General features: G+C 33.8%; 2 protein-coding genes across 8 annotated transcripts in view; both read left to right on the forward strand.

The window, feature by feature from the left end:
* Positions 1 to 2795, forward strand: part of LOC144841887 (uncharacterized) — a 38842-nt gene extending 36047 nt beyond the window's left edge. For both annotated transcript variants that reach the window (XM_078698173.1, XM_078698174.1), the window contains exon 5: positions 1922 to 2795. In XM_078698173.1, coding sequence (XP_078554299.1) covers positions 1922 to 2185 — 264 coding nt within the window. In that variant the 3' untranslated portion in view covers positions 2186 to 2795. The remainder of the gene's footprint in view (positions 1 to 1921) is intronic.
* A 3142-nt stretch (positions 2796 to 5937) lies between these two features.
* The window catches only part of LOC144841877 (protocadherin Fat 1-like), a 76333-nt gene continuing 67682 nt past the window's right edge, over positions 5938 to 14588 (forward strand). For all 6 annotated transcript variants that reach the window (XM_078698148.1, XM_078698150.1, XM_078698153.1 and 3 more), the window contains exon 1: positions 5938 to 9137. In XM_078698148.1, coding sequence (XP_078554274.1) covers positions 6032 to 9137 — 3106 coding nt within the window. In that variant the 5' untranslated portion in view covers positions 5938 to 6031. The remainder of the gene's footprint in view (positions 9138 to 14588) is intronic.

Raw genomic sequence — 14588 nt, forward strand, 5'->3', positions numbered from 1 at the left:
GAATTGATTCTCTGAATTTCTAAAAATACTTTTCAGTCTAGTGCAACAATTTGCAATCACCCTTAGGGTAACTCATGTTGATACCTTGTATGGAGTATCTTGTAATTTATGATTGATTTTGATTGCAATATATTACAAAATGATAAATGTTGTGCATGTGTATAGTATAGGTTCTCTAATACTCATCATTTATTATACAGCAGTTTTTTTTCTTTTAGTCCTGCAAGGGGCTTACGTACTGACTTGAGTCGAGTGAGGTTAAGGCAGGGGCGCCTTTGCGAACCATAGCTATACAATCGGCATGTCGGATTTAAGGTTCTCCTTTACTTTAGTTCAAGTTCTGGTGGTAGAACAAGTCTTCTTGATAAACTGTCCAGTGTACACATCTGTCTTGTGTGTACTCAAAGGTTTAAGGTTCTTCTTTACTCTAGTTCAAAGTTCTGGTGGTAGAACAAGTCTTCCTAATAAACTAAAAACTCAAAAGAACCCAGTGCATCTTTGGAAGAGTAGTGGATATCCCCGGTGTACAGGTCTTTCTCAGCCCCTTCCATAATACTCACAAATACAAAACAATCAAATGGAAAATTATGAAGTTTTTAAGAAGAAGTAGATCTGGTGGTAACTATAAGCATAGACCAGAGACATGATTAACTTTGACTTTTGTTTATAGAAGAAATTTTTAAATGCTTTTTAAGTTTTAGAAAGGATACTATAAGAGACCAGATTTAATTGATTATTTATTTAATAACTTGTGTTGCATACAAATTGGGTTTTTATTATGAAGAAAAGAGAGAAAGTAACTACACTTTGATTAATTTCAATTGTTTGTATCACTATTTTTAAATGAAAAACCTTGAGGATTGAATATTTTTAGTTTTACATTCATCAAATATTTCATAAAGAAACGTGGGTAGAATCAATCATAAGTGACGGTTTTTTACGACTCGTTGATCAAATACCACAAAAACCATTTATCAAGCACTCGAGGTAAAGCACTGAATACTAAGCAAACATGGCGGTGAATTCTTATTGATAAAACAATGATGGTATTCATTAAATCACTTTCTACAATACGTTTTTGATTACACTATTTCAAACTTAAACCGGTATTTAAAAACGTGGCAAATTAATGATTTGTAATGAGCTATTAATAGAAACACACATAAAATATTTCAGAGAATTCAGATAAAATACTATACGATTTTTATCATGAGGTATAAATACTGGACGGCTTCAGCTGTTTCCATGTAATTTAGCAATTTTCCCTTGTTGAATACATTTGTTAAATTTAAATGTATGTAATGTAATACCGCAACCTAATCATTCATTTATACTTTTGAGGGTTTAATTTCCTGAAAATAGATGCTATCTGCTCGTAAAAATGCATAAATGAAATTTAAACATGAATTGGCAAAATGGTCGATTATTATAGATATAAATAACCATTTCACAAATTTTAGAGACACAGAGTTTATAATGTGGAGTATATGAGTACAGTCTACTACACTTGTACTAGTAAGTTGGATATAGACTCACCGCAATCATGCAGTAGTGCATATTGAGGAACTTTAAAATGAAAGAATTTGCACTGCAGTGATCAAACCAGAATGTATTACTTTTTTTTCTTAAGTCATGATAGTGCTTAAGTGAAAAACTATCAAACCAGTTATGGAATGGACTTCATCATCTAAAGCTCTGTCCACACTATCAAACTATTTTGACAAAAAATCACATCACTTTTTTTTGTCACATAAAGTTTGATAGTGTAGACAGAGCTTAAGATTTAAAAGAAAAAGAATTTTCTTAGGTTATTTATTATTAATTTAGAATGAGTGGAAACAACTGACATATTGTATGCCTGGAATAGATCTCTGTATGTGTGAAAAATGTCATAATTATGTATCAAATGTTGATCTTTCAGAATCGAGTTGGTAGCAAGTTTACAGATGTTTTAGCGCTAATTGTCAACACAATGACGTGGTGGAAGACTGTCCTCTATATGCTGATGTACACCGACTTTTGTAATGGAAACGACATGATCGGGACGAGTGATCCACTTCTTCTAATCTTTTGCTTCTTCATTCCAAATGGTTTCTGGATCCTTGTGCCCGGAATGAGTATCATATCCCTCGGGAAAAGGTTAGCCAGTAAGGTTGATGGAAATGGAAGAAACTATGATGACTAAACATTTAAAATGTTGTTATTTGAATATAAGTACCATTACTATTACTACATACTATCTTAACATTTTGAATTTAATGTTCCAGTAATTATAGTACACATATTTTCCATAAAACCAATGTTTTAATCTCCATAAAAAGTATTCATTTTAATTGTGATAATTTTAGTTCTAGTATAGACATTTTAAATAATCCTGTGCAATGTAATGCATACTTCCAAAAATAAAACATTTTATTGTATTTAATTTAGGTTAATATTTAATCAAGGAATCATCAGAATTAAATTTGAAATTTGTTAAAATTTCAATGTGAATAGTTATATAATCTTTTAAACCAAAGACAATAAGTGCAACTTAAATTGTTACAGTTAAGAATTAAAATATTGTAAGGATTACGTAGTTTCAGCTCTCCTGGCCCTCAAATTAGACCTCTAGTTACAGACCTTAAATTGAAACTCTTAGATTAAGATGTCTCCAAGACCAAAGATTCCAGTTGCAGCTCTTCCTTCAAATTGAAGGCTGTTTCTAAATAAAGACCATTTAAGTTTCCAATTTGAAACCTAAATTATAGTAGTGTGGTGTCATGTAATTTTTAATTAAAAAATATATAGTAAAAGATTTTTAAAGTAGTCTAGTAAACTTGATTTCAGTGAAAATTTCTAAAGTCTAAATAAAGTGAAATCTAAATACTGTACTAAATAAATATGTGATTAATGTTTGATTTATTACCATGATTCAGTACTTTTTTAAAGAAATAGTACAATTAAATAAATTATGCAATTTTATAGTGGTGTATTGTCTTATTATTGTGGTTTTTCAAAATAGATAACTAAATTTGTGTAACACTTTTGTCCAAGATACGTACAAATAAAATAGAGACCATTCGGGTTTTTTTTTAGGGATTGAGCAGTTGGGTGGGGAAATGAGAATCATGGGGGACACGTGCATATTATGTCCGAAAACAAAGAGACCACCACCGTCAGGATTTCGGCAGTGTGTCTCTATCTGTGAAGTTGCCAATTGAGATGTAAAGACAATGTACATTTTATCCAAGTGAGAATAACCTTACTTTGTATCATTGCAATGTTCGCGCGCTTTTTCGTATGGTTTTTGAATTATTTTTTAGAAGGCCGCTCAACTTAATTTTGCGCGCCAAATCCGTGTACAAGCTTTACAACCGTATTTATAATGTGGGTGCTAATATTTGAGATCCTTTTACACTACACCAAAATTAAATAAATTGTGCCGTCAATGATTGTCCGATTATGTATGTGAAGGATGAGCTTACGCTTGGCTAAAATACCATTTTTGCACATTGTCGGCCGTGTCTGTATCGCACATTTTAAGAGAACAGAATAAACACGCAATCTGTGTGTAAGAACTGTAAATAATAATGATGTCGATGTATGTGGTTCGAATCGCAGAGCAACTTCTTTTTACTTTATAGTGAGAGAGATTATTTAGAGGGTTAGAAGTTATATTTAGAAAGTAGGTCAGCTATCTTTCACATACCAATTTACGTACGATAAAAAAAATCGCGTCCGGGTAAACCGCAAGTCGCAGATAAATCGTTACGATAATTTCACGAATTACAAAATCGTACTCTTCTCTTCCCTGCCCTGGTCGTACGGTATGTGCACTAAATACACATTTTTGCGTTTCAAAAACGGTCGGTTTTTGGAAGAACACACAACAACATGATTCGGTAAAATCGGCAAATTAAGTTGGGCTGTTTTGACACAAGAACGCTAAAATATTTTTATGTAAATTTTTATTAAATCCTAAGTGATAATAATTAGTTTAATTTTACTAACAGTTGATTTTTTTTATTCAGTTTAACATACTACAGTACAGTATATTGCCGAAGTTTATAAATCGGAAATGCGTGTAAATGCGCGGTTAGTTACTTCGTGCAACGCAAGCGTAACGGAAGTGCGTTTAGGAAACGCGTGTTATTGGCACGCGCAGATTAGTTACTGATTTTATATAAGATACAAGAAAAGGCAACTACTAGACTGTACATGAATAATGTGGACTATCGTGGTTTATCTGTCCTGTGACTATGCATTTTGTTGGAAGTTTGATGAACTTTGGAAACGTAAAAAATGTTAGATTAGCGCCGGTAACAATAATGTTGTAATTCGGTTGCATTCTGAGTTCAAGAAAAAAAACATGACACATCATTCTTACTTTAAAACAAATAAATTGATAAATATTTATATTTGATTAGGCCTATTTATTATTATAACTATAGTCTATAGAACTGTACTATAATTTATACCGAAAATATCTTCAGTCCACAATATTTATAATAAAAACTTAATAATTGCAATTGTTTTCAAATCAGTATTTAGTTATTTTCTAGATTTTGTATTATTAGTGACATCACATCTAGTTGAAAATATTATAATGTCATAGTAAAAGCGTAGAAGGCTTTATACGGGTAATAAAAAATATTAAATGGGCGCCAGAGATTTTGGGCTAAATTTTTTTTTAAAATGCAGATTGCTAGATGGAGAGCGCCACCAATCTGGACTTATCGATTGAAGTCTCACCACACAACATACTGACATATCAACACGCGAAACGAAAAATTCAAATTAATTTGTATAATACTGCTCATTTTGTAAAATAAAACAATTTTGGGAAATGTATGAAAATAATTAAACTATATGAATTCAATACTTTCTATTCATTAGCAAAAATTAACGTTTTGGTAGTTGTTTGCGATCTAGGTTTTCATAGCGGATGTGTATGCGTAAATCTTTAGAAAAGTTGAGTTAGCAAGTTTGAGTCAGCTGTGTGTCGTGTAAACACAATCTCGGCAATCATTTATCGCATGGTCGGCGTCAGGAGCGTTTCATTCATGAGATAACTATTTGTTCTTGGACATTTTAATAGGAATTACTCGTTATATTTATGTGAATTTGGAATAATTATTGTTTGGTATATGCGAGAGGATTCCTTATCTGTAAATGATGTAACTAACAGTAAGGTATGTAATTAAATTTTGTTTTCTATCCTCCTACTCTAGCGTAACCAGACCGGAGCGAGCGTAAGTCCATACCCAGTTGGGTTATTTGGGACCGTTTGAGGAGGAGATGAGACCATCACTCCCTGGACCCTGGGCCTTTGATTAGCATCGGTAATAGACTGGTTTTCAATCATGTGGTAATCGATCAATTTATTTTGAAAAACAGTACATATGTTATGAGCATTTACTGTATGGTATAAATTTAATATGTGTATACATGTACAATATTTTGATTCCCCTTTTGCATGTGTTTTTTTCTCATTGTTAAAAATCGAAAAAATCAAAAATTCATGTCCAGACTTGAGACTGAGTAGTAGGCCTAATTGCTATACTGATTGTTTATTTTTAATTAAGATTTAGTCAGGTGTGATAAATTGTTTTAGGACTTCCTATAATAATATTCTATTCACCATTCAACAAATAAATTGTATATTTTAATCAAAATTTTATTACATGGTAAAATAAAATAATATTGTGTTAAATTATATTTATTCACTTTATATATAGAATTGTTTGTGAGGACATTTTATGAAATACAACTTATTATTATTATTAATGAGATTTAATTTGTTTTTTCAGGTTTGAACATAATAGTGTGACGCTCATCCTTCATTTCATCGTACATCACGAAGGAACTGGAATATCACATCGTTAAAATGAGCACCCAAAGAGGAGTAATGTGGGGCCTGTTACTGGTGTTACTCAACACTGTGGTCATCGAAGCCCAGACTGGAAGATTTGAATTTACTCGGGCCGTTTACAAAGCGTCTATAGAAGAGACTAGTAAAACAAATATCTACATAACATCTGAAACTAAAATGGGTATTTATGTAACAGATTTGGAACTGTCGTCGAAAATAGTCTACACAATTCAAGGAAGGGAATCTTCAACTTTTAAAGTAGACAATGCAAAGCAAGTGGGAGATTTTGTCTTCTTAAGAATCCATCCAAAGACAACGTTAAACAGAGAAAGAACTCCAAGCTGGGTTCTGCGTGTGACGGCTAGATCCACTGATCAAGATGACAATACGCTTGAGACGGAGACTGAAATCCAGCTTACAATTGAGGATATCAATGATTTGAGACCTATATTCTTAGGCTCCTCCGAACCTCTGAACATTCGAGAGGATACACCAGTTCAGACCACAATCTGTACAGTGAAAGCCAGCGATGCGGATTCAGGGACAAACGCTGATATCTACTATCAATTTCTCGAGGATACGGAGTACTTTGTTATACATCCTACTAGTGGAGGAATTTCGTTAACAAGGCCTCTAAGACCTCATCGAGAAAAGGCAGAGTATTCGTTGTTAATTCAAGCTCAGGATCGTGGCGGAAATGATACGCCGCGAACTAGTACAACCTCAATCAATATCAAAGTAGTGGAAGTGAACTATTTTTCACCAATTATTACAGTTGACAGCTTGGAGAAACTTACATTGGACTCTCAAATAGGTAAAGTAATAGCATTGCTAACAGTAAATGATGATGATCTTGGAGAAAATGGTGGAATTCGATCTGTTTTGCTAAGTGGGGATTACAGCGACCATTTTGAAATCACAAAACGTGATAAATATGAAGACTCGTATGCAGTAACAATCGCTAAAGATTTTCCAAGTGATCTTCCCTTGAGCTTTACTCTTTCTGTTGTAGCGACAGATTCTGGTGGGCCACCTAAAAGTTCTTCAAAGAGAATAACCGTTGAACAAAGTAATAAACAAATTCCATACTTTGCACAGAAATTCTTTGAAATAACTGTTTCCGAGTTGGTTCCAATGGATGCACCAATATTCACTGTGGCGTCGGAACAGGTTCTATCTAGTAACAATATACGTCCACAGTATAACATAGCAGCAGGAAATAAACGATCATCTTTTAATATCAATCCTGCTACTGGATACCTGTCTGCGGCAAAGGCCCTTAATCGTGAACGATTTGCAAATTTTAACCTAACAATCCGTACTTCCAACGATCCATCCAACATTGCATTTGTTGGCATCAAAGTAAAAGATGAAAATGATAACTTCCCAGTGTTCCAGAAAAAGCGATATGAAGCATCTGTAGAAGAGAACCTACCGATAAATTCACCAGTCATTCAGGTATCGGCAACTGATGATGACGATGAAGAAAATGGGTATGTCTCGTACAGCATCGCAAATCTCGAACCAGTTCCCTTTCAAATCGACCCATTTACAGGTCATATTAATACTACAATGGTGTTAGATTATGAGACAATGAGGAAGAATTTCCGGCTTCATATTAGAGCTTCTGATTGGGGTTCTCCATTCAGAAGAGAGGCAGAAGTTGATGTCCTTGTCACATTGAGGGGAGTTAATGATAATCAACCAATGTTTGAAAAATCTTACTGTAGTGGTACAATTTCCCGTGATATTCGTAGTGGCAATGAAGTTGCTGTGTTTTCTGCCATTGATTTTGATGGTGACACGGTTAGTTTTAGTATAGTTAGTGGCAACGTTGATGATTTATTTTCCATTGATAAATCCACCGGAACATTATCTTTGAAACGGGAGATTCAAAATTCAGACACAAATGTATACAATCTTAGATTGATGGCATCTGATGCACCCTCTTCAGCTGGCTACCTCTGGGTGAATGTGTCCATCATTAATGGTCGAAATGCAAATAATAAAAAAGAGAGGAAAAAAACTGTGACCATTGATTGCGAATCATCTGATGCACTCGAAAAGCAAACTGACATGATATCCAAGTCTACAAAAGCTAATGCAGTAATTGATGAACCAATGGATGACTTTACTGAACGATTTGGCCGAAACGATTTTGATCCGGAATTTGATGCAGGTTTTCCAAGTACCTTTAACGTTCTAGAGAATACTCCAAGAGGAAGCACCATTGTTGATGTCATCGCTCGTGATCGAGATCCAGGTTTCAATGGAATGCTAGTTTATGCCATTTCTTCTGGAAATGACAATTTTCCATTTCATCTGGATCACAAATCAGGGGTTCTCAGCATCTTGACCCCGCCGGATAGAGAACGCAGAGTAAGCTACGATCTTTCCATAACTGTAACTGATCTTGGAAGGGATGAAAAATCTGCAAAGAAAGATATTACAATTAATATTTTGGATGTCAATGATAACAGTCCAACATTTGTTCGAGAAAATTATTCAACATTTCTTGAGGAAAGTGAAGACATCGCCAGCGTAGTTTTACAAGTATCTGCAAATGATATAGATGCTGGCAGTAATGGTGAAATCAGATACAGTATACAGACTGACAATGATAACTTCCTAATCGATACTGTTAGTGGTGACATTTCCATAGCAACAGCATTAGATCGAGAATCTATACCAGTACATGAATTACGAGTTGTTGCGACAGATTCTTCTGAGAGTGCTCCGTTGTCGAGCACTGTCACTGTAACCGTAACTATACAAGATATCAACGATAACACACCAAGATGTATACCGGAAGACTACACAGTCAAAATGTTGGAGGATTTACCGACGCGTGTTTTAGTTATTGACGTGGAGGCGATTGACGAAGATGAGGGCGCTAATGGAGATATTACATATTCCTTAAAGAGAGGTGGGGAAGGCAAATTTACTATCGATTCAATGATGGGAACCATTCGCTTAGCTGAAAAATTAGACTATGAAACCCAGCAAGTATATAGTTTACTTGTTGAGGTGAAGGATAGTGGTTCACCTCGCAAGAAAGCCACGTGTAGCGTACAGGTGGAAGTCATAGATGTTAATGAAAACGTCTATGCTCCATCTTTTGGAGGGCGCTATTATATGAATGGTTCCGTAGAGGAAAACGTGCCTATTAATACGAAGGTTATGAAAGTGACTGCGGAAGATCAGGATAGTGGCCGTGATGGAGAAGTTACGTATTCCATTCGAAATGGAAGTGGGCTTGGACGGTTTACTATTGACTCGGAAGGTAAGCACATACTTAATTATTATTTATTTTTAATGTGGAGAATATTTTAGTAGAAAATTGGAAATAAAAGTTACTGTATGATTAAATTTTGTTTGAGGAACATTTTAGGCAGTATTCTGAAAGTTTAGTTTGTATGTAGTCCTAATCAAATGTACAGTAAGTGTAGTCTTCAGAAAAATCCTGTAACCTCCAGCCTTCTCATTAGCTCAATATTTGATGAAATTTACTAAGTACACTAAATCCATTTACAATAATAGTTTCCAAACTTGCCCTCCCTCATCTAATATAATGAATACAATAATTTTAAGCTGAGCTTATCATAAACAATGATTTCGGATTTCCTTTGGCTTAGTATTATAAATGCACCTTGCTGTAGGTATTATTTCTGTGTATTATATTTGAACAACCTAGAATCTATTGTTGACGAACTGTGTACATTAGGGCTTTCAGGTTTTAATGATTTATTAGTTGTGTTTATTAAAGGCAACGTGCCACTTTGTGTACACCTCCCCCCTGGTGCTATGGTAGACTTTGTCTGAATAAGTGTTTTACTGTTCACTGATCAAGGCGCCAGTAAATAGTAAAGGCTTTTTAATAAGAGATTTTAATACCTAACAGTGCTGTTGTGAGGAATGTATGGTATGCATTCAGTGTAAATTATGTGTACAAAGTATATGGTTCAGTTTGTATGTGAAATGCTTATCTTCAAGTTTTATAATGCTTTAGTTACGATAGTATTTTACACTGATAATATAATTTGTATAGATTCTGTGATATTGGTCATAATGTTGTTTATCATGGAAACAGTGTGATCTCATGATATAAACACATGTCCATTATGGCCATCTTTTATAATTTACTGTCAATTTTAGTAGTTTATCTAATCTGTGGGTTACCCACCCAGGTTAATTGACTTCCTGTTTAAATATAGCCAAATTTTAAAGTCTCAATAAAAATTGTTTATACTGTACAGTAGTTATACCATGGACCTATAAATTAGAATAGGTCCATGGTTATACACAAGATTTGCCAAGCATAATGCTAGTTACAGTACAGTAACATTGTTATAACAAAACAGATTCTATGTACAGTACAGTATCTGGAATTACTGTACAGTACTGTAGAAATACTGTATTGCATTGATCTAATGCAGTTGAATTCAAAGAAAGAACATTCAATGCATAATTCCTTAGGTTGTTAATTATTGAAAAGTTTCACCGAGAGGAATGTAATAGTGTAAGCTTGATTCTCCGTTGCCGAAATTTGTTTGTACATTGCATCGAATTTTGATCTTCGTTCAAGTGTCATATCTCAATGAAATCAATAATGTTCAATGCTTGGTTTCGTGTTAGTGTATCGTTGTACTAATGAAAGAAATGTAATTTAGGTAAAGACTAATTAAGCCACTGATTTCATTACTCGCCTTTTATTGGATGTTTTTCAATGTCGATGGATCAAGTTACTAGACTCAAAATCATCTGCTTAATCGGAAGTTTTAAGTGATTAGTTATATTGCTACTTACTTTTAACAAGAAGATTGAGTTTTTTGAGCGGTTATTTCCGTAATTATTCAGGGTTTTATTCGGTTTTATTCTTTTATAGTTTTCTACAGTTATGTAATCAGCCTTTTGAATGAAAATAATGTGTTACTGATAATGTATTGTATTGTAATATAAAATATGAAGCAGATTGCTTTATTTTATAGCCAATTTTCATTTTCTGTACATGGCTTTGGTTTAAGTACAATATACTGTACTAACAGTTATACAGTGTTTTCCGCAACTGGTATTTGACCTCACAAAATGTTTATTTTCCTCCCCTTCCTCAAGGATACCTTTCCCTACACAGTTACAGTATGTTATATCATCAGTAGGCCTAAATTGGTACTCATAATATTATTAAGCCGTATCATTTAATTAGATCGTTCAGATAAAAAAAAATTGACGTTTGAATATGAAGATGCTGTCGACTTAAGAAACTGTAGAATTAAAAAAACAAATTGTTGTGATGCTCTTGAGGACAAGGCATCTCTGTTGAACACAAAATCTTTTAAAAGCCATCGGCATTGTATCAACTGTTTTTAATCATGATTACAACGTTGCAATTCTATGCAAATTTATATCAAAATTTCATTGCAATATTGTTATGAATTGAGATGGTGATTCGGCCTAAGGCTTATCAGTAAGCCAATGACTGACGTACTGTATGTACGTTAAAGCTGGAGGTATTTAGTGGTGTCTGTTGAAATGACGCCATGCGGTCCCTAAAGAGTGTAACCGAGTAAGAGTTCTTTGCTTCCTTAGATCGCCACATCTTGGGGCAGTAGTGTTCTAACTGAAATGTATTTAAATAGCTGTAGAATTTTGTTAAATGACTCCGTCTTCTATTATATGTAGTGCACTTTCAACCTACAGTTACAAATTCCTTTTTTTTTCGAAATTTATCAAGTTTTTTTAGGCTACTACTGTACAGTATGTATTGCGTACAATATTCTTTGTAGAATTTGCTGGCTCGAAATGAAGGGATTTTTGTATCTTGAATCCCCACTGCATGTATTGATTATAAGCAGTTGGATGTACTCTTCATACTACAGAAAATATACTACTACAGGTCTAAGTCAGGTCATCGTTAATAGGATGACCTCACCAGCTGGGCAGTTCCATCAAAATACCATTTTGTAGTCGTTTTCTTCTCACTGAATGTTGCAGCCATAACAATGCATTTACTTGTAAGCAATTGATCTTGCCGTACCGTATGTACAGAAATTTAACGAAGTGAAAAGAAGTAAATTAATCAACTGGAAGTCTTTTCAATTCTGGAAAGTACATTTGCTTTCAAAATAACAATTTTGTTGGATAATTTGAAGGCTAGTCAAGTTATACAGTTCATCGGTCTACCAAAAAGTTCATCAAAGAAATCATTATTTTAATAATATCATTGATAAGAAAACCGAAATGAATATGAATGTCCTGGATTTCGGTGTTAATTTAATTGACAAGATCCAGTATCCGACCTACACGCTATAATATTGATTTTTGTTTAGCCTGCATTTAATTATTGTAGTTCTACTTCTACGAAGACTGATTTATATCTGAAAAGTAAATATTAAATATCTGAAAAGTATGAAATATTATATTCACAATTCACAGTAAGTCTCTATCTAGTCTATTTCTATAGCCTAGTGTACAGTAGTTTACCGACATTAAGAACTAAAAGTAACATAAACTTTAAATACCCCTCCAGTAATTGGCATTGTCCGTGAAAAAGCCACAAACCACTGGGCTTGCCAGTACCGTACATTTTGATGTGATGAGTTTTATTCATTTGCAATTTTAAACTACTGTCCTATAAATCCAATGATTTTTTTTATAATTTTAGAAAAGATAATTTCTAATAATAATATTCAACTCATCTAAAAATGACCTATCTTAATTAAAAGAAAAACTCTTTGATTTTCACTTTTTAAATATGTAATGTCCAACAACAATTTTGGCAGCCTAATTGGGAAATGTTACCGTATCTATAATGGTGCAATCAGTCTACAAAATGACACCATTTTGTACACTATCTGGGTAAAGTCCACTTGATTCATATAGGCGACAATGTCTTGTTTGTCTTTAGTAGGATGTGGTAATCAACAATGAAGTATTTACCTGTACCTCCTGTATGTAAATAGTGGATCACAGTTATTACTGTACCTTTGGCCTTTTCATAATAGTGATTAATATCCCTGATTCTTAATTACAGTAGGTAATACCTATCTTGTACAATTTATATACTATATTATATTATTATTGTTTTGAAGTTACTGTATAATCTGCTTTCTAGAGTAGAACTTGGAAGGTTATTTCAAAATTGGATAATGTGAATATGTGCTGTTTGTACAAGCCTGTGCCAAGGGAGTTAGTAGGGTTCTAACAATCCCTCTTTTGCTTTTTCATGAAATCCGTGCCCTTTCGAAGCAGCGAAAGTGCTAGTAAATTGGCCTAGCTAACTACAGTAGCTCATGACACTTTTTTGGCCAATCCTACCTACCTACTGGATAGCTGGCAATAGCATGCAAATTTTATCATCCTTCAGGCCTGCAGTATCTGATTCCCTATCCTTCAGTCAGATTTTAAAATAATGAACAGTTTACAATTACATATTGTATTCATCTTCATGATGATGGTCCTTGTAATGGTATAATTGGCTTATTACTAAACCAATGGAATGCTATTACGCAACAGACAACCTTACATTTATTAACAGGATGTACCCACATGTTGAGATAGGCATTTTGTGTCCAGACACTTGGAATGAAAATTCCTGAAGAATGATTAAAGTTGTTCAGTTGATTAACATTCATTTTTACACTGAATAGCTAGGTTGGCACGAGGTTCGTACTGTATATGATACTACAGTAGAACTCGGTATTTGTTTCTGGAAAACTGTATGATAAATTGCTTGTTTTCAATAAGTTTTTTAATAAAACAGTGATTTTGAGTGGGTTTATGATCAATTTGAATAACTAAATGTCAGCTATAGTACTAGCGTACCTAGCCATGAAATTGCCTCGCTGTCGGAGTGAATGAAATAGTTACAAATTAGGGTTGTTTTATTGTGTCAATTTTCTTCAGCTAAAAATGCTTAGAGGAAAAACAGCATTTTCTCCTCTGGTAGGTTTCCACAATACAGTGCTAATCTGCTTTATATTGCTAGTCTTTGAACATTGAGCAACCCCTACTTCAAATAGACCTTGTCCAGTTTTGTTCCACCATTCAAACATTATTTGCATACTGTGCTTTCGTGAATTTATCAGTCTATTGTTTGTGACAAGCATCAGTCTGTACTCTCACCCCACAGACAATGGGCTAGGCTCAAACTCTGGATGTTCCGTCCTTCACTTTATATTGTCTTAAGTCACTGAACTCTAGGCCCGTTGTTTGCCACCAATTAATCATAAAACAAACTGGTATGCTTTATCTTTTGTTGAAATCCAATTGCGGGTAATTAATGAGACTTGTCTTGCTATTTCTTCATTTCAAAGGTCGTTATGTTCATAAAAGAGATTTTTACTTCTCATTGTACGAAATAAAAGCGACTGAAGCGATTTTGTAAAATTTCAGATTTGTAGCATGCAATTTTTAAAGGTCAAGTTGGTGCAATTACATTCGAAAAAATATGACATTTAAAAAAAAGTGTATGAAATGGGATTTTTTTAAACTATCCGCGATGATTCTTTTCCCAACAGGATCTGAATACAAAAGTGTCATTTCTATCTTTAGTACACAAGTAGCTTTGGATTCCTTCTCTTTCACATTTGTTGAGTGTAAAGACACCAATCAGCATTCAATTTAGGTTGGCCACTGGGCAGTAAAAAACCACAACAGTCAAGCTTGTAATACTTTCCAGTAACTTACCCAATTTGCTCAGTCAATTTTTCACAAAAATGGTTTAAATGTTAACATT

Source organism: Antedon bifida, chromosome 5 (genome assembly GCF_963402885.1).
Source record: "Antedon bifida chromosome 5, ecAntBifi1.1, whole genome shotgun sequence".
Classification (NCBI taxonomy): domain Eukaryota; kingdom Metazoa; phylum Echinodermata; class Crinoidea; order Comatulida; family Antedonidae; genus Antedon; species Antedon bifida.